General features: G+C 40.5%; 4 protein-coding genes and 1 non-coding gene across 7 annotated transcripts; 2 read left to right on the top strand and 3 right to left on the bottom strand.

The window, feature by feature from the left end:
- Window positions 1-746: 746 nt before the first annotated feature.
- LOC114449694 (uncharacterized) lies at window positions 747-7,323 on the bottom strand. The gene is made up of 13 exons (XM_028427515.1): window positions 7,242-7,323; window positions 6,825-7,156; window positions 6,682-6,716; window positions 5,687-6,118; window positions 5,362-5,433; window positions 5,076-5,222; window positions 4,772-4,978; window positions 2,653-2,681; window positions 2,228-2,559; window positions 2,082-2,116; window positions 1,855-1,960; window positions 1,229-1,778; window positions 747-1,144 (listed from the first exon to the last, which is right to left on the bottom strand). The coding sequence occupies exons 1-13, from the start codon at window positions 7,262-7,264 to the stop codon at window positions 997-999; spliced, it is 2,448 nt and encodes an 815-aa protein (XP_028283316.1). The 5' UTR covers window positions 7,265-7,323; the 3' UTR covers window positions 747-996.
- Window positions 3,140-3,211, top strand: trnae-cuc (transfer RNA glutamic acid (anticodon CUC)). The gene has a single exon. It is a non-coding gene; the product is annotated as a tRNA-Glu (tRNA).
- A 650-nt stretch (window positions 7,324-7,973) lies between the features above and the next one.
- Window positions 7,974-11,911, top strand: LOC114450291 (granulocyte-macrophage colony-stimulating factor receptor subunit alpha-like). Of its 2 annotated transcripts, XM_028428309.1 has the most exons (10): window positions 7,974-8,072; window positions 8,662-8,735; window positions 8,953-8,999; window positions 9,072-9,223; window positions 9,634-9,809; window positions 9,919-10,049; window positions 10,152-10,299; window positions 10,636-10,741; window positions 11,177-11,258; window positions 11,381-11,911. In XM_028428309.1, exons 1-10 carry the CDS (start codon window positions 7,993-7,995, stop codon window positions 11,459-11,461), a joined length of 1,077 nt encoding a protein of 358 aa, XP_028284110.1. In that variant the 5' UTR covers window positions 7,974-7,992; the 3' UTR covers window positions 11,462-11,911. The 2 variants fall into 2 exon arrangements, with proteins under 2 accessions (XP_028284110.1, XP_028284111.1); XM_028428310.1 differs by lacking the exon at window positions 11,177-11,258.
- A 627-nt stretch (window positions 11,912-12,538) lies between these two features.
- Window positions 12,539-15,870, bottom strand: LOC114450292 (SH2 domain-containing protein 1A-like). 2 transcript variants are annotated; one of them, XM_028428312.1, is made up of 4 exons: window positions 15,145-15,870; window positions 13,529-13,589; window positions 13,298-13,439; window positions 12,539-13,125 (listed from the first exon to the last, which is right to left on the bottom strand). In XM_028428312.1, exons 1-4 carry the CDS (start codon window positions 15,246-15,248, stop codon window positions 13,082-13,084), a joined length of 351 nt encoding a protein of 116 aa, XP_028284113.1. In that variant the 5' UTR covers window positions 15,249-15,870; the 3' UTR covers window positions 12,539-13,081. The 2 variants fall into 2 exon arrangements, with proteins under 2 accessions (XP_028284113.1, XP_028284112.1); XM_028428311.1 differs by having other exon boundaries at window positions 15,073-15,365.
- Window positions 15,871-16,288: 418 nt separating this feature from the next.
- On the bottom strand, window positions 16,289-18,639 carry LOC114449879 (uncharacterized protein CXorf38 homolog). Its single transcript, XM_028427722.1, has 6 exons — window positions 18,366-18,639; window positions 18,119-18,253; window positions 17,544-17,666; window positions 16,947-17,087; window positions 16,651-16,848; window positions 16,289-16,569 (listed from the first exon to the last, which is right to left on the bottom strand). Exons 1-6 carry the CDS (start codon window positions 18,570-18,572, stop codon window positions 16,459-16,461), a joined length of 915 nt encoding a protein of 304 aa, XP_028283523.1. The 5' UTR covers window positions 18,573-18,639; the 3' UTR covers window positions 16,289-16,458.
- Window positions 18,640-18,988: the final 349 nt, after the last annotated feature.

The following is an 18,988-nucleotide window of genomic DNA, read 5'->3' as shown; positions in this document are numbered from 1 at the left end:
AATGTTGGTGTTCTATTGTAGGGTTTCTCAAAAGGGGCGGTACCGTCCCCCAGGGGGCGTTTGGATAACAGTGGAGACCATAGACCACAGAGACCACAGAGACCATAGAAACACTGATCTAGGGTTCTTCCTGTTAAAAGGAAGTTTTTCTTTGCCACTGTCGCCTAAAGTGCTCTTGTGAGCCTCAGGTGGCACCACAGACACATGGTACAGTAATAACTGCACATCAGACTGTTATAACTACAGATGGCTGTCTGGTAACAGGCGAAATTCCATTTTCCACCTTTCAGCATCATTTTAGTACTAAGACATACACATAATGTACACCATGAGCTGGATGATTGTGAATACTGGGATATATGTTTAGTGTAGTTGCCAGATTTAGTGCACTATGTGACCAAGTATAAATTCATTCATACAAACACTGAATGGAAGCTGTGAGTGTGAGCTGCTCCACTTCCTGTAGTGAGTCACTATAATATAAAGGCTTGGTATATGTGGCACCATATGTAAAAATATCACTTACAAATAGTTTCCTTTATGTTATTATGCTTAACATAAACAGTACCCAGAACTCACTGCACCAGTGTTCATAAAGCAAGTCCTGCTTTGCTTCAATGTGTCAACATGCAATTTAGGAATGAAAAGGACAAAAGTTACTGTGCCATCATGGCTTGGTAATAAAATGCATAAGTAAATGCACTAATAATACAAGTGTGATTAGAGTTAAATAATCAGTCTGAAAATGATTTGATAAATTATCAATTTATTGTTTTTATCACAATACTAACGCTTCTCATGACATATTCTAACTCTCTCTCTTTTCACCAAACTGAACTTTATTCTGTGATACAAAACTGGGACAGAATAAAAGACAACTGTTGAATATAAAATTATGAAAAGTATATATAAAAAGAATAAAAAACATTTTAAGAAATAATTTCTCTGAAGTAATGCATCCTTAATTGTGTTTGCATGCTTTGTGCTGATGGAGCTTCAGTTGTCATGTGGAGACAGCACAAGTTTCTTCCTCAGTGTGTACTTAACTTCAGGTATCTGCTTTTTTTTACCAGGAATGCAGGATCCCTCTTTCAGACTGACGTCATTGTTCACAAAGTGGAGGATTGTTGCAAGGTCTTCACCCCTGAAATAAGTGTGAAAAAGTATGACTGCATATATATATTGTGTAGACTTTCTGGATGGTTCAACGTCAGAAAGTGGAGTTTACCTTGGACAACGCTCCCTCAGCTGCTGACACGCAGACTGGATGAACCAAGCCCCTTCTTCTACACTCCTAAATGCCACACAATCTTCAACAGTGGCCATGGCCACCAGAACATCTGCTTCCTCAGGGATGTATACTGGACCGCTGCTATCAACCTCCGGATCCTCCAATAACACCCCGTGCTGTGCCTTATTGCCTTGGCAGGCCTGGATCAGGAACACTTTGGGTTTGCCAGTGAGAGCTGATTGGCTGGTTGCTTTGAACAACCTGGTAATGTGTTTAATGGAGAGGGGCTTCCTGTCTGTTCCTAAAACGACTCCCTTTTCTCCGTGACTCAGGATACAGCATACAAAAGCGTCCCCGTGCTCAGGATCCTCAGGCAGTAGATGAGTGAACCTTTTTCCAGACCACTCCTGAATATCCTCCTGCTGTAGCTGAGAAAGATCATTCAGGGAGGCGAAGAACGTCAGTTTCTCTTCCATCTGGTCTTTGGTTTGGTCTTTACACAAAAGCACTCTGAAGCCCAGCCAGCTGAACACCTCTGCCAATCGCACTGAAAGGGATTTGATTAAAGAGAAGTTAGGATCAACCAACAAAAAAACTATGTAACAACCATCTATGAAACCTACGAGCATCTTTGTCTGTTCCTCTTCTCTCTGTGCCATCCATGAAATTGTTGTTGTTTATTATCACACAGAGGCCGACCGGACGGCTGTTCAACGGATAGATGTCATCCTAAAAATAAAAAATACTTAGTTGTCTACATGTTATGAGGCATTACAACAGTAGTCATGTGCTATTACAGGCTACAAGTGAGTCCACAGTAATGTGTGGTATGTCAGTATTTGGACCCTACCTTCTTTAGCTTCTTGCTCTCTGGGGGGGATTCACCTAAAATAATAAAAAAAAAGTCAAAGAAAACCTGAATTACACCCAAATATAAACTGTTAACATTAATGTGCACCATTACTTTTTCTGCCAGTGTCACGTGTGCAAACGTACCACTGTCTAGTGAAGAGGATTGCACGGGCAGAGCCAAACATTGTTCCCACTGGATGTCCTTCAGGTTGGGGAAAGTTTCTATAACACCCGTGTCGGTTTGCAGGAGGTCCAGAAAGGTTCGGCAGGTGTCCTCTCCTTTATTCATAATCTTATCCACAAGCTCAACAACATGTCCCTCCACATCCTCTTTGTTGATGCTTTTAAGATTGTTGTACTCCCGCCTAGCAATCAGGCCCTTCTCATAAACCGTGTTGAGGATCAGCCTGTAGTCTGTGCACAAAGTCTGCTGAATGGCTGTTTTGTTGCGCCTCACTGTGTCTTGGGCTGCCATGCTGGGTCACACACATAAACATCAGTCAATGCCAAAAAATACGTTGAAGAGATTACACTATGCAGCACAATGATGAAGATTACATAAAACGTACCTGAACTGTAGACAGTCTTCCTTCTTGTACTGTGGAGTGGAGTCAGAAGAACCCGGAAACGTGGCAGACTTTCGTTTTCAAACTCACAGAGAAACTTTACAGCTCTGTTGGCGGTGGCTGAAAAGAAAGGACTGTGCAGAAGCCGTTTCCCATTCACTCTTACAATCTCCTCTGCAAGTTCCGTAATGGCTGCATTCATTCAGTGTCCGAACTCGAGTTGTGTAGGTACACACAGTAGTAGTGCTTAGTGCATGGTCGCCACCTGGTGGACCTGGCATTAACGGAACTGCTGGCTTCCCGCGAAATTGTTTCTTCGGGTTACACAAACAGTAGAAATGGGAACATCAACGATAAATCCTGTAAATGACGCTTCTCTCCTTGACCACAGATGGTAGTATGATGCAATGCTAGCACCTTATGTCACTAGAGCTACTATTTAATTACTGTAGCCGTTAAATACACAACGTTTCACCACGGCGTCCAGTTGTCCCTGGTGGTCTAGTGGTTAGGATTCGGCGCTCTCACCGCCGCGGCCCGGGTTCGATTCCCGGTCAGGGAATAGAGTTTTACTCCTGCAGCACGTTGTTTAGATTTTTATTTTTTAAACCTGAACCACAAAGCGACATTAGAACAATGAGCCACAATAAAGGCATCATACGAATAACATTTCAGATAAGTTAAGAACCCCATAAACCAGCATTTACATCACATTGTCTTACTTTTAAACAAGCAAATATCCAGAATAAAGAATGCACATAACCCAAAGGACAAAAAGAAAGGTCACAAATAAAAAAAACATTGAAACAACTGCTTTAAACACACAGTTATGTTGCTTTGGTAACATTATTTTATAATTATATTGAAAATTAGTAGAAGAACTAGTGCTTAGCCCAGAGTTATACAAATCTTATTTAACATGACCATTGGAGCAACTGGTGTTTGTATGCAATGTGAAAATCATCCAACAACCAATGTGCATGATGATCTGCTGGACAAGCTACTGTATGCAGCCTCAGACCGCCCACCGGTGTTGGCTGAATATCGGTGGTCCGGGGACAGGATGTTGTAAATATTAGTGTAGAGGAAGAAACAAGAGCAAACCAGAAGCATGTTGGAAGTCACAGCAGGAAACTGTTTGGGAAGGGCAGGCACATTCAAAAGGATACTTTACACATCAATGGATTAACCACCAAACAGATCTGCAATAGTGGAAACACAGCAATCCAATTGAATATAAATGTAAGAGGAAGATGTGCATTAAAGGTACTTTTACTAACACAAACAACTATTTTTGTGGTAGAGTTGTGCTGTATAATTATTAAGCTTTTACAGCAATTATAATCATACAGCAATTACAAAAATAAACTAGAAAAAGCATTTCCTGAAGAAAATGCAAGTTTGATTGCAGCAGCTCAATCATTGCTTTGAACGCTTATCTGAACGATTGCTTTGAACTCTGAGAAAAACCACATCAGAATGAATATGAACAGAAGCAGAATGACAGAACAAGAGCTGAATTACTCTGAACATAAGCTGAAATCATTAAGCATATGCTGAATCAGTCATAAACTCTGCCTCTGAACATTCTGTGCAATACATACTAATGTTAAACTCAGAGGAGACCTCAAAAACCACTTGGTTTAAAACTCTTAACCATTTGAAAACTATAAACAGCTGAACAAAATAGTTATAGCAGAAAAGACCAGAAGAAGCTGAACATTTTGATATATGAACGGTTTCTGTAGCTGAAAGTATGCAGGCGTTCTGCAATCACACTAAAAAAAAAAACAAGCATCATGATTAAGGCACGTTATAGAAACACGCTGCATGACACCATCTTCATGTCTGACCTCACATCAGTCCAGCACAGCTGTATGAACACAACTGTATTCATAAATGTACTTGTAACTACAGACATTGTAGAAATGTAGTGGAGTAGAAAGTACAGATAATAGCTGCAAAATGTAGTGGAGTAAAAGTATAAAGTATGCACTATTATTTTTACATAAGTAAAAATACATAAAAATTTACTTAAGTACAGTAACGAATTACAAATACTTAGTTACATTCCACCACTGGCTTTGAAGCAGACGGACATGGCTGGCGGACAGGAAGGTTAAAAGAGAGCTTCTTTCACCCTTATAACCTTCCCGTTCTCATAGCTGATTGTTACTTGTTTTGGAACCTCCTCTTTTCCAAATGTAGCTGCCCATACAGAGATTGGCATGGCTACTGGATCGTCTTGTTGGTCCAGAATTTCCACTTGTTCTCTCTCTTGGTCCATCCTCACACCTTGGAGGATGACGTCCCGTGTAATGCTTGCCAACTGTAGGAAAAAAAAAAGATTTACTTTTGGCGAACCCCATATTTCCAGTAAGTAAAATGTTCCGAAAAAAAAACTCACTACGTTATTATTTACTCACTGTTATCTCAGTATATTGTGTACTATGCAGACACAAGCCGTACTGGTTGTTTTTAGCCTTCAAGTGGGTGGCGACAACTGCTGCACCCAGAGAAAGGTCAGCAAGGGCCGCTTCTCTCCAAAGCATTACTTCGATGCTGGCCTCACCCTGCAATAAAACAGCTTGTATCTAGTACCAATTGTCATTTAAATATGACTTTCACACCTTGAAAATGCAAAAAGTATGCCCTTTAGCAGTAATTACAAAAATCAGCACATGAATGAGGTGACTGCTGAGAAACACCCACCTCCTTCAGCATCAGGCGCCGCGTGGGCACAGTGGGGCCCCCCTGGACTGCCATCTCTTGAACTGGTTCCAACTAAATGTGACACAGAAACACATTTATTGATCAATAAAGCATAAAATACAATTCTACAAGTTCATCCAGACAGGCTTTTGTCTGTGTTACCCATTATTTATGAATTGAATATTACCTTAAGGTAATTTATGTCTCACCTAAAGTATCCCATCTACTGAAATACACATAAACGCTTTGTCCGTGTTTATGTAATACTTCAAATTAGCTAGAGTGTTAATGTAAGTTTGACAAAAGGAAATCAGGAAAAACTTACAGATTTAGCAAAACCACTGATGCTCAGCAGCTGCTCAGTCTGACTCCCCGGATGTAAATCTTTGATGGCCATCTGAGCTGTAGCAGGACTCAACAGCCGCCTTGCTTCCTCTTCGCTCTCAGAGCTGATGATCAGTGGAGGGGACAGATATACACATGTGTTTTTTTGCGACCAAATCATGTTAGGGGAAAATTTGCTTATTATATAATTTTTTATAGCATAACATTTGCCAGTTTTGATTTCAGATGCCAAACTTTTAGATAAAACAAATTTCCTAGCCGTTACTCCATCTGTTATTGCTGCCGTACATTTTTTGTCTACACTTTTAGGAAGCAAATTTCCATTTGAAATTTCATATTTTGACAATTGTATATTTTCTTTTAATTGGACTACTTTGACTTTCAAAGTGGGAGGTGGTTTGAAGTGTGCTATCTGAAAAAGCAGAAAAAATGGTTGCAAGTTAATATCCGGTCACAACAACTACTACTAAGTATTCTTTGAAACACAACTCTGATAAGCAATAAACAATCCATGAAAAAAATTATAGATCTAAACAAAGATTTCAGAAACAAAATGGATTTATAAAAATGATTCTATGTCATATATATGTTTAAAGATGCATTCTAAAGAGGCCTTAAAAATAGGTTTTACACATGCTGTTGCCATGACGATGCATTCCAGGGATGAGCCAAACAGGTAAATGAGAATATTTGACTGCATAATTTTCACAGGCCTGGTGAAGGGGAACTGTGTAAAGCTGAATGGTGATCAATATGACAGATATAATGTTCCAAATCTGATCAATAAGCAATAACAAAACAGAACATTTTGAAGAGTAATGAGGTCTAACCAGGATTCTGCACTACTGAACGACATATAGAGACCAGTGCACCAGTCTTAGGGATTATTCCAAGTTCCTACTATATTTGTATAATTGCTATATGGTTAAAAGTGGGTCCACAGTAATGTGTAGTATGTCAGTATTTGGACCCTACCTTCCTTTGCTTCTTGCTTGCTGGTGGAGTTTCACCTAAAATGAAAAAAAGGTCAAAGAAAACCTGAATTACACCCAAATATAAACTGTTAACCGTGATGTGCACCATTACTTTTTCTGCCAGTGTCACGTGTGAAAACGTACCACTGTCTAGTGAAGAGGATTGCACGGGCAGAGCCAAACATTGTTCCCACTGGATGTCCTTCAGGTTGGGGAAAGTTTCTATAACATCCGTGTCGGTTTGCAGGAGGTCCAGAAAGGTTCGGCAGGTGTCCTCTCCTTTATCCATGATCTTATCCACAAGCTCAACAACATGTCCCTCCACATCCTCTTTGTTGATGCTTTTAAGATTGTTGTACTCCCGCCCAGTAATCAGGCCCTTCTCATGAACTTTGTTGAGGATCAGCCTGTAGTCTGTGCACAGAGTCTGCTGAATGGCTGTTTTGTTGCGCCTCGCTGTGTGTTGGGCTGCCATGCTGGGTCACACACATTGCAAAAAAAAATACATTGAATAGATTACACTATGCAGCACAATATGATGAAGATTACATAAAACCGTACCTGGACTGCAGACAGTTATCCATTTGTTCTGTGGAGTGGAGTCAGAAGAACCCGGAAACGTGACAGACTTTCGTTTTCAAACTCAGCGCGAAAACAAAAGGACTTTCCCTCCAGTTGCCTTCGCAAATTCCGTCTAATGGCTGCATTCATTCAGTGGTGCATGGCTGCCACCTAGTGGAGGACCAGCGAGTAACTTTTATTGTGGATCCTCAGAGAGCATATACGGAGCTGCAGGCTTCCCGCGAAATGTATCGTGTTGTATAGTGGTGCGGGTTCGATTCCCGGTCAGGGAACATCTTTTTACTCCCCCTGCAGCACGTTGTTTTTTTTTATTTTATTTTAAACCTGAACCTGAATGAGCCACAATAAAGGCATCCTACTAATGACATTTCAGATAAGTTAAGAACCCCTAAGCCAGCATTTACATCACATTGTCTTACTGTTAAACAGGCAAATATCCAGAAAAAAGGATGCACAAAACACAGCAAACAAATAAGACAAAAGAGGACTCACATTTTTTGTGTGTCTAACATTTTAATGTACTATATGAGCACTCTTTTCACCATTCATTTTCTTTTGTGACCGTTTTGTATTTTTGTGAAAACATATTTGTGGTTTTAACCAAAAAACTACACGTAGCTCAAAATCCTGTGTTCTTGCAGTGTGGGTTGTGAAAAGATAGAAACAAAAAGATGCTGGCTTCCTGAAACTCTGTACAGTATGTGACGTCATGCTTCTTCTTTCCCCAGAAATGTGTCACTGTCTTCTGGCAGAAAGAGCACAAAGAACCACAGACAGCAGCGGAGTGGAGGGACAGCAGGAGAACGGGAGGTAATGACTTCTTTCCTTTATGGGTTTTTCTTTTAGCCAGGAGGCTTTTGTGTTTATGTGAGACTCAGAACTTCCAATCAGGGTATCATTCTGAGATTTTAAATAAAGTACAAATAACTAATTCTTTCTTTTTTTGTGGAATATATGAAGACAGATCTAAGCAGTGAAAATATGAACACTGATAGGAAAGACTAATTTCCTTATACTACTGTATAATACTGATCATGTGCTGTCTCTTAAAAACATTCACCCTCTATATGCATGCACTTAAAAGGGGGAAGTATGAAAGCCAGGAAATTACTCAGTGTGGTCTTAGTAAAAAGCACCTATGTGTGGGTGTATGAACCGGTTTGATTTAAATACAACATGAGTTTTAAACCATTCGAATGGGGGCATCTGGGAAAGGTCAGTCATCCGTTTTATAGTGCTGTTTCAAATTTAAATCACTATATGTTGCGCAATGTCATCACATGACGACACACTGTAAACAAAGATGGGTTACTGGGTTGATGGGTGAATGTAACTCTGTGTACTGCCCTCTGAACTTAACTGTCAATGACGTTTATGTCTGTGTGTGTTTAACCCCTAGATCCACTATGGGACTGTTGCCTTTTTACCCAGTACTCTGGTCCAGTTTGCTGTTTTTGTGGGCCGCACAATGTGGTAGGTGACTTTTGACATTACCCAAACATACACTGAAAATAAGGCTGTATGAACACATGGCTATCAGAGCGCTTATCTCGACAACATTGTCAGCATTTTTTTAACGGGGTGGTGTCGTAAAGGCTCACACTGGGCAGCATATTGTGTTGTATGCATTTTCAAAGTTCGACCTTGATGACCCACCAACCTTCATGTCAGTTATTTGTGTGCTTTTCAGAGACTGAGGTCAACAGTCCAAATACCTGTCCAGAGCAAAGTGAAGAGGTGAGACAGATCTTTTAACAGCACTTGAATGTAAATGAAAGTATTCATTTTAGTATTGTTCTGCTCCTTCAGATCTATGTGCAAAATTCAAGCAACCAGGAAAACTATGTAGAGAAGATTGAGGAGGGCTCTTTCATCTGCAGATTTTACCCAACAAATGACCTCAACTGCTCCTGGTCATTCCTCACTTTAGAGAAAGACACTCAGCTCTCTGTTGATATCAGGTATTCCTACTTTGAAATGACATAGTTTTATGTTTATATATACTTTTACTATACAAGCTACTGTATGCAGCCTCAGACCAGACCACCGGTCTGAATACCGGTGGTCCGGGGACAGGATGTTGTAAATATTAGTGTGGAGGAAGAAACAAGAGCAAACCTGAAGCATTTTGGAAGTCACAGCAGGAAACTGTGTCTGGGAAGGGCAGGCATGTTTACTTGATGGATGATTGGATTAACCAGCAAACAGATTTGCAACAGTGGAAACACAGCAATCCAATGTAATATATGTGTAAGAGGAACATGTGCATTAAAGGCTAAATTTGCTGCTTTGAGACACCAAAGACATTTATAACAGAAGTACATCAGGTGTATCCAGTTTTAAATGTATGTCCTTTTCTCTTTTCATCCAGTGTTTGTTTAGATGATTACATAATTCAATCTACAAACCATACATCTGTGGAAAGAGTCGGGTCAGTGTCTATGTTTGTAAACTGGGATGAGATGCTTAATGTCATCCTCCACTTCAATATGTCAAGCCACGACAGGTGGACCACTTACACCTACATGTATGACATGGATCAACTAGGTAATATAATTCTATTTTTAACAGTTGAGCAGCAGTTAGGTTTAGATCACTATTTCACCATATAACAACAATGAACTGCCGTCTATTATCTTCTCATTGTGTGCCACAGAGGTGCTGCCTCCACCCTCAAACATCTCGGCATCTTTTGAAAATGGAAACCTCAAAGTGACATGGGATTTGCCCCGCAGCCTAAAAACCAACCCCAAATGTTTTGTTTACCAGCTGGACATGGGTGACCAGGTGCAGTATATACGTTTGAGAGCTGAGCAACAGAAGAAGCCAGAAAGAATGAGAACAAAAACCAGTCTGATACTTAATTACTGATGAATCTTTTGCAAACAGGAGACACCTAAGGATTTGACCATAGGCCAGCAGTATTACACTGAGCTGAATGCCAACCCCACCCGCACCTACAGTGTGAGAATAAGGTCAAGACTGTCAGAAAGTTGCTATGGAGCGTCACAATGGAGTGAATGGAGTACCCCTGTCGGTGAGTGCTCTGTGTTACAGTCGGCGTCTATCAGTGTTTTAAAGGAGCAGTTTGTAGATTTTTAGTTTTAAAAAAGTATGAAGAAAATGTGATATGGCGTCATATCGAAGACATAGGGCAATATTATCTGTTAAAGTTCGTATGCAGAGATGGACGAGACGGAAGAAACAGTAAAAGCTGCTACAGTCTGTCAGGCCTGTTTAACAGAAGAGAAAGCGACTCCCATTTTATTTTCTGTTTACAAATGGTTCCTTGAACTTATTATGATCATTGCTACTAATTGATCCGCTTTCTATATAGTTCTCTTATAATCTGCTTCTCTGTGTGTGTTTGTAGTGGTAGAGTTGTCAGTGTGGAAACTCAACTATCTGGTGATCATGTTGATTTCATTTGGAGTACCCATGATCCTCCTTGCTGTGCTGCTACTGGTGCGCTATCAAAGGTACATTTAGTGTGTGTCTGAGTGAATGACTAACATGTCGATTTAAAAATGACTTACACACTCCGTCTCATCACACACCTGTTTATTTTTACACTCAGTCTGTTGTTGTCCCCAATGTCAGCAGAGACAGCAAAGTTAAGAGAGAACAGACAGCACAGAAAGGAGAAGTGAGAGGATAGGCGTTAGTGTCTTTTGTTTAAAAAACCACAGCACAGCATCTACCCTGAACACCCCCCCTCACACACACACACACACTAAAAAACAAATATACATGCAGAAACAGAAAAAAGCTCAAACTCATTTCCTGTAAAGCATTGCCTTGAAAACACAAAAGGTTGAACACACACATCAGTTTTCCCAGAACAGGACGAAGCTGAAAATGGATGACCTTGAATTTTATTGACGTGTGTGTGTGTGTGTGTGTGTGTGTTTCAGGGTGTCTGAGGTTCTGTTTCCTCCGATTCCTCGTCCACCTCTAAAATACAAAAATTTCCTTGAAAAAAATGATACATCGATCGTAAGCGCGCGCGCACACACACACACACACACACATATGACCACCACGCACAGTTCATTCAACTACAAACACTTGTATGCAAATAAGTTCCAATTTTTTTTTCTCTTGTGATGTGTTACTAGTTCTTCCATCCCGTGCCCCCATCTAAACCCGAGGAAGAAATCACAGAGGTGGAAGAGCAATACCACGGGAAGACGTCTTAAAAGCCAGACGTATCAAAATATACGTCTAAATGTGTGCACTGCTGGCATTTTTATAAATGTGTTGAATGCTTGCTAGGTGTGTGTTTGATGTGTCTTTGCATGGGTTACAGTCCGTGTAGACAGCCTGTCAGCGAGAGAGGTGGCCTGTGTTTTTATGGTCGACAACTAAACTCTGTTTAGGCTCACATGGGTGAAATATGTTACTTTTGTTTATTGATAAACTCAGACAGAAGATGTCTTCAGATGTTTAATTTACAGCTTCAGCAAAGGATGTCTGCTGTTGATATCAAACTAGTAGATGACTGAGGCAAGAAAGGAGGTGATGAAGAGGAGGAGGCGACGATATAAATGTGATCTCAAATATTTCCATATGGAACCATTTTTTTGCCGATATTAACAACAGTGTGAAAAATTGTGAATAAAAACAAAAATAAAAATACATATACATGATTTTTCTCCCTTTTTATTTTACAGATGATCACGAAATTCATTGACAGGCTGAAAGCTATAACAGAAGCCATGGTGACTTCTGGTTAAAATACAAAATATGACATAAATCAGTGATAATGATTCAATACATTTAAATCCTTGTGGAATATATTAAGATGAATGAATTAATTAATTTGCTTAATTAATGAATTGACTTCATCAAACTGATAGAGCAATTAGGTAGATGTTGCCTGAGGTGATGCTACACCTGCAAACTAGTTTGACCAATAGCTAAGCTACAGGAAAACACACTGAACACTATACCTCCACTGTGCCTAATGACCCATTTACACTGACACGCACTGGTGTGCGGACTATAAACACAAATAACAAGTGTACCCAGCCTACATTTTAAGATAAGCTTGTCCTGCATTGCATCATTTCCTGCTTTGTTTAGACAGACAATGATTACATTAAAACACATAAAACATGGTGAAATAATTACGACTGAACTCACTAGGGTGAAAAATGTGCATGTGTGTGGACAGGCAAACACCCTGATTCTCACACACACAGGCACAACGACGGACCACACAGATCTAAAAAAACAAAACCACAAGCGACTGAGATACTGTGTGTTTTATTTTCGCAGCATTAATTTAACACCTTCCTACACAAAAGAAATGATGTCATTAACTGTCAAGAATCCTTAGCACTAACCACTCCTATTGACATATTTTGCAACGGCAACAAACAAGGTCACTCAAACTTCCCATAACTACTATTGCTGCCCTAAAACCCTCACAGGCCCTTTATAGCTGCACTGTGAGAGCCTGATTATGATGTCAGCATCTGCCTTGTTGTCATCTGATGTATTTATGTTAACATGTTGCTGTGTGTTCGGGTTTCATACTCTGATGTGTGTGTGTGTGTGTGGCGAAGTGTTTTTTTCTCAGGCACAGCTGACTGAATAATGTTTGAGTGCATATGTTTTTACGGTGTGTGCAGCTTCTTTGCCTGTTGCGCCACTGACAAAAGAAACACAAATATTGATGAAAAAGCACAACAATACCACAACAAATGATACCACAGACAAAGTAGTCTCGACAGTACACAGATGTGTGCTGTTTCTGTCATCTTGTGTATCCAGCTGATTTTGCAGAACAGGTCTGCTGAGCTAAAAATACAGCATCAGTAGACAGAAGAGCTGCTGCTCATCTCCATGTAGGTACACTCTGTGATGGAGACCAGAGGTAAAACTGTATTAGAGTTCAGTTGGTTGTTCATGAAAAACAAATCTGTGAGGCCTCACAAACATGAAAGGCCATGTGTGTGTGTGTGTGTGTGTGTGCATGGAACAGATTTGCGCGTATATTAGCTATGCAAATGTGTGTGTGTGTGTTGCACCTTGTCCCAAGCTGCTTTGTAGTTGTCGTTTGTCCAGAGGGTCTATAAGGGGGACCATACCAACATCTGAGACTGTAGCTCTTCTATAGGCCTCTATCAGTCTTTCCAAAGTGCTGAAACTCTGCAGGCTGACTCTTGTGTCCTGTGAGTTACACACACAAACACACAAAAACAATTCATGAACATCATTGGCTGTGTGTGTGTGTACAGTCTGGGTAGATATTTACCCACTTGAAGACTCCAGCCGTCTGTGGAGTGTATGAGCCTGTAGGTGTGAACAAATGGTGCTTTCCTGTAAAATGAAAAAAAGATAGAAACATGTCATTCTGAATGGAGAGGATGACTCAGTGAGTTTTGTGTTGGAGGTTGGTGGAGCCAGACAGTGGTTTTACCCCTCAAACTGATACAGTTCCTCTGAAATATCTGAGTGTTGGTTTAGTTTTTGCATTATTTGTTTTTAATTTTCTTCCTTTGCAAGCTGCTTACTGGGCGGAGAACAGGGACGTAGAGAGAGCGACTTCATGACCTGCCCGTAATCATTAATAAAGGACACTTCTTTATTTCTGTTTGTTGGAAGGTCTTCTTAGATCTTTTACAGAACATACTGTGATACAAATAATATGCTACACAACAGATTTCCATGAGTGTGTTAGAGAAGAGTCACTTCAGTGTTTGTGATGGGCTGCAGGGCATAATGGTTGAAATTACAGATTAAATCTATAATATTACATAGTTGCAGTAAAATTAAACTTAAATGTATTCAGTTGAGAAGTTCAACATTTCTTCCTATGTCATAATAATAACATGACAATATTATATAATATAATATTATATAATAATATATGGAAATATTATATATATTATATATGGAAATCTGTATTTACTTTTTTTGCAGTCATAAATGTACTCATGCTGCCGTAAGTTGAGTTTAACTGTAGATCTTTGCAAAAAATTCAAAGGACTAAAAGAAGAGCAAAAAACAGTTGCTTCGTGATAAAGATGTGATAGAAATAAGCATCGCTTCCATCCTCTTATTGATGAAAAGTATAAATAATTATGTGATCAATGAAAATACAAAATTGTAAAACTCCTAAAAGTGGATTTACATCAAGTAAAACATATTCTTTATATAAATTAAACTACTACTCAACTGTATACACAAATGGAAATGAGACTAATTTAACTATCTAGCTCCATTTTATGGTTTCAGTTCAATTAATGATATCTACACTACTGTTCAAAGTGTGGGGTCACCAGTCCAGTTCTACCGCTTCTCTGATCAGCATAACAGTTCATCTGTGCTAATATAATTGCACAGGAGTTTTCTAATCATCAATGAGCCTTTTTAACACGATCAGCTAACACAATATTTCATTAGAAAATAGAGGTGATGGTTGCAGGGAAAGGGCCTCTGTATACCTTTGTATATGTTCCATTAAAAATCAGCCTTTTCTAACTAGAATAGTCATTTAGCACATTAAGTCTAGACTGTATGTCTGATTACTTTAATGTTATCTTCATTGAAAAAATTTCCAAGTGACCCCAACCTTTTAAACGTAGCGTGTATAAAAGTAATCTTTCCGGGGCTTCTGTTGGTGATGTCTTTTTTCTGCTTTGCTTGGTCCAACTGTTATTTATATTTTCATGTCTCGTTTTACTGAAGAACTTTTACAGCGAGGTATTTAGTTTGTTGCTTCCAATAACAATACACCATTATTGATGAATCATGAATGATCCAACAATCTGACCAGAAAACATCACTTTCATCCACTCACCTCACACACAGACAGAAGGCCCCCTGCACTGTGTCGCTGTCTCTCAGCAGAAAGCTGCCGTCATGTCCGTACCTCTCCAGCAGCCTCTCTGTGGCCTCGCTTCCAATTCTCCCGTAGTAGATGGACCGGACCGGCGTCCCTTCCCTCTCCATGTTGACTCTGAGGCAGCCACTCATCTGTGCCTCGCTGGTGAAGGTGCAGCAGACTGTAAGTGGCAGCAGACGAGTGTGTGAAAGGCTACGAGGCAGGAAAAGCTTTTCTGGTTTTCACACTTTTCTGTCATGCACCCACAGCTTTACAAGCCATGCACTTTGTTTTTAACCTGAATAATAGCTCTCGGAAAGTGAAACCACACTTCTGTCTTTTTATTTCAGTTCTCATTCTGTGCATCAAAAAATAAGAGAGAAAACGCCAACAAAACATAGTTGATGAGCATGTGGATGACCACAATGTAATTCACATGTGCACACCAGCAAATGGACTTAGGTTATAAGCACACAAATATATACAGGAAAAAAAACAAAACAACCAGCCACCCACACACACAAACAAAACATCAGTCAGAGCTGCGGTTTAATTTGGTGAGTGTAGAAAACATTCAACTCTTGATGTAAAAAGTGGCTGAATACACTTATACTCACTCATAAAACACTTGTCCTTATACACCTCAGGACATTTCTGTCCCTGCCATTGCAGAGGTACAGTGGGTGCAGAAAGTATTCAGACCCCCTTAAACGTTTCATTACTTGTTATATTGCAGCCATCTGCTAAAATAATTTGAGTTCATTTTTTCCTCATTAATGTACACAGCACCCCATATTGACAGAAAAACACAGAATTGTTGACATTTTTGTAGATGTATGAAAAAAGAAAAAGTGAAATATGACATGGTCCTAAGTATTCAGAGCCTTTGCTGTGACTCATATATTGAACTCAGGTGCTGATCATTTCTTCTTCTTCATTTGAGTGCAGCTGTGTTTGATGATACTGATTGGCCTTGATCACGAAAGACACACATCTGTCTGTATAAGACCTCATAGTGTAACAAAGAGTGAACATTTTAAAGGGGTCTGAATACAGTAAACCTTATAATATTGTCATTGTAAATCACCAGCATTTCAATACATGATGCGTTGATGCTCTGGTTTTATATTAATATTTAATATTTAGAAGTGGGTTTACACTGTGCTCATTTTTTATACTAAAAACAAAAAAATAGCAATAAGTCCATGAATGTGTTTATTTACATTTGTATAAAAACACCATACAGTATGTGTGTGTGAAATCTGTCTCACATCCTTTTTCCAACATAGAATTCTGACCTAAAACAAAGATATTACAATATTTCTCTGTGCAACATTTCCATTATTCTACTATTCATCTTCTTTATTCTCTGACCTCCAGTGAGTTGATGGCTTGGAGCTCTGCAGAAAACTTCTCACCCAGATCTATGTTGGCCTGCAGGAAGCCACCCAGACTCTTCAACAGCTTAGTGTCCTAAAGGACAAAACAGGAAGTGAGTGGAAGCCATGTGACTGGTTTCTGTTTATGTATTGTATTTAAATGTGCTCTTCCCACCTGTGTCTTTGCATCTTCATCCTCAGCAGCACCCTGCAGAAACTCCTGCAACATCTCTTGCAGCAACTCAGCTTCCCATTGGCTGACTACCTCTGCACCTGTGTCCCTGACAGAGTCAGTGTCTAACCCGTCAGATGGGCCGGCAGAATCCATCAGGTCCACACCAGAGACATACACTGTCAAATCGATGGTCAGCATCTGGATGGAACAATACGCATGCACGCAAACTGTAACACACACACCAGATCATATACGGCAGAGACGAACCCGTCACAGGACGTGCAGAACATGCTCACCTCATCTATCTGTGGCCCAGCTCTGGCCATCTCTGGGACATGGTTCACAAAGTGTTTCAGAGTGGTGTGGTAGCGTCTGATCCATTCATCCGTCACACAAAAATCACAGGAATGCATCAGCTCATTCCTGAATCGGATCACCTGGAAGCACACACGAGTTCACACTCACAGGCTGCTGTTCCACACATTTAAAAGAATCCAACACGTCTGACCACCTCAGGAGGTCACAGAGGCTTGTGAGCAGACAGACACGTGGTTTGAGACAAAATTATTATTATTACACTTTGCTCTCCTGGAGGTAGATCTTCACTAGAGGAGGGTTTTGGGTTGTTGTCATGTTGACAGAAAAAACAACAACCAGTTCTGCTGCAAACTGCTTTAGGTCTTCTTTTTTAAATGACTTCTTCCACTCCGACAAGATTCCTACTTCCAGATGCAGTGAAGCATCCTCACAGCATCACTCCGCCACCACCGTGTTTGACTGTGGGAACTTTTTCTTTGGGTTATATGCCTCCTTTCCCAAATGAAGGCACACACAGAGTTCTAGTCTTTAACCATTACACTTAATATCCTAACACCAAGAATATGGATCTTTACCTCTCTCACTGTTTGTGAATTTACAGATGAGAAATATTTGCAGTAGTTGATCAGGTTGAGCAGGGCGGATGCGTCGCATTGATCTGCCCCTTTCCCTCTGGCCTGACCTCGTGGCATGTAGGCCTGCAGAGAGACAGAGGTCCACATTACACTCACACATCCTCAGATGATAAATAAAGTTTTTTGTCCCGTAATGTTATGGTCAGTACCTTTTTCTTAACCCTTTCATTAAATAAATTCTCCACACCACTTTGCTACAATAATAGTTCCTATTTAACATTTTACTATATTTAACATGTCTATGTTTGTCATAAATTCTATTTTTTAACTGCTCCAATGTAATAGGAGATCCAGGTCTATGTACACACTCAGTGCATGTACCTGGACCACATATCCCATAAACCTCCGGCCTACCTGCTGTGGTTAAGCTGGATGTTATCGCTCTGACTCATAAACCTGATTTCCTGTGAAATCCTGAGCTCACTGAACAGAAGCGAAAGTTCACCTCAGTTTGTTTATGACATTTGATCCTGAGTGAGTGACCACAGCTGTCATTAAGGCTGTGTGCAGACTACCTTGGCCACTTCCCAGTAGTCTGTCCTCCAGTTTGGGGGGAAGCAGTTGTCCCAGTTGATGGTGGCTTCAGGCTGTCTGTGGTGTCTCAGGATCACTTTCTGCCACTCTGAACACACACGGCATGCTGAAGACAGCTGTACAAATACAGGGTTAAATGACCACGTGAGGAAAACAGACTCTAATATGGCCTCTGGACACTTATTTTATCTGAATCACAGGAAGCACGAACAGCAACATGAGTCACACCTTGTTCCCTCTCGGTTTACATGCTGAGGTCTGGCACTGGGATCTGAGCAGGGAGTGCTGATTGAGCAGATCTCCGTGGAAAGCTTTCATGTAGTGGTCAGTGAATGGGTGGAGGCCATCCTTCAAGATGAGCAGACACCGCCCGGCTTTCAGCCAGTTCTTGTACCCCCTGTCGTTCAGACGGAACACCAGCTCCTCATGGACCATGTCAGCTTCGCTTCCTCAAAACAGAAACACAACAAAGGACAAGTTCAGACTTAGCTCCACCCACTCAGTGCAGGCAACCACGAGATGGCGCTGTTTACCTTGTTAATAATGCTGCCTGAGTGCGAGGCGGGTGTAACGATGGTGAGAGAAAGATTCCAGCAGCTCAAATAAGTTCCCTCTATATAAAAATATTATAATCTCCTGCAGAGCTGTACAGGACTCTTACACAGGCCTCAGGGCATCTTTGGGTGCTGACTGTGTGTGTGTGTGTCTGGGAAAGGTCTGCAAGCAGCAAAGCATCTGCTGCACAGGACACCTGTTTTGCTAGTGAGAGACTGAACAGCTTCAGTGAAGTACACAGGAATAGAAGCTGTTGATCCTTGTCTTGTGGTGCAAACAGTAAGGATGCAAGAGTG

Source organism: Parambassis ranga, chromosome 17 (genome assembly GCF_900634625.1).
Source record: "Parambassis ranga chromosome 17, fParRan2.1, whole genome shotgun sequence".
Classification (NCBI taxonomy): Eukaryota; Metazoa; Chordata; class Actinopteri; family Ambassidae; genus Parambassis; species Parambassis ranga.
Note: the sequence above shows the minus strand (reverse complement) of the source record. Positions and strands in the feature narration are given on the sequence as shown.

Bases quoted from the DNA above. Each gene is read 5' to 3' on its own strand.
- LOC114449694 (XM_028427515.1), bottom strand. From the start codon at position 7,264: ATGGATAACTGTCTGCAGTCCAG. The intron at 5,434-5,686 runs GTAAGTTTTTCC...TGTCACATTTAG, and splicing joins TCAGTGGTTTTGCTAAATCT to TTGGAACCAGTTCAAGAGAT. The intron at 1,145-1,228 runs GTAAACTCCACT...CACTTATTTCAG, and splicing joins CTGAGGGAGCGTTGTCCAAG to GGGTGAAGACCTTGCAACAA.
- LOC114450291 (XM_028428309.1), top strand. From the start codon at position 7,993: ATGTGTCACTGTCTTCTGGCAGAAAGAGCACAAAGAACCACAGACAGC. The intron at 8,073-8,661 runs GTAATGACTTCT...TTTAACCCCTAG, and splicing joins GGACAGCAGGAGAACGGGAG to ATCCACTATGGGACTGTTGC. The intron at 8,736-8,952 runs GTAGGTGACTTT...TGTGCTTTTCAG, and splicing joins TTTGTGGGCCGCACAATGTG to AGACTGAGGTCAACAGTCCA.
- LOC114450292 (XM_028428311.1), bottom strand. From the start codon at position 15,248: ATGAGTGGCTGCCTCAGAGTCAACATGGAGAGGGAAGGGACGCCGGTC. The intron at 13,440-13,528 runs GTGGGTAAATAT...TGTAACTCACAG, and splicing joins CAGACGGCTGGAGTCTTCAA to GACACAAGAGTCAGCCTGCA. The intron at 13,126-13,297 runs GTGCAACACACA...TCTCCATCACAG, and splicing joins ACAAAGCAGCTTGGGACAAG to AGTGTACCTACATGGAGATG.
- LOC114449879 (XM_028427722.1), bottom strand. From the start codon at position 18,572: ATGGTCCATGAGGAGCTGGTGTTCCGTCTGAACGACAGGGGGTACAAG. The intron at 16,849-16,946 runs GTGAGCATGTTC...TGTTCCATCCAG, and splicing joins CTGGGCCACAGATAGATGAG to ATGCTGACCATCGATTTGAC. The intron at 16,570-16,650 runs GTGGGAAGAGCA...TTTGTCCTTTAG, and splicing joins ATGAAGATGCAAAGACACAG to GACACTAAGCTGTTGAAGAG.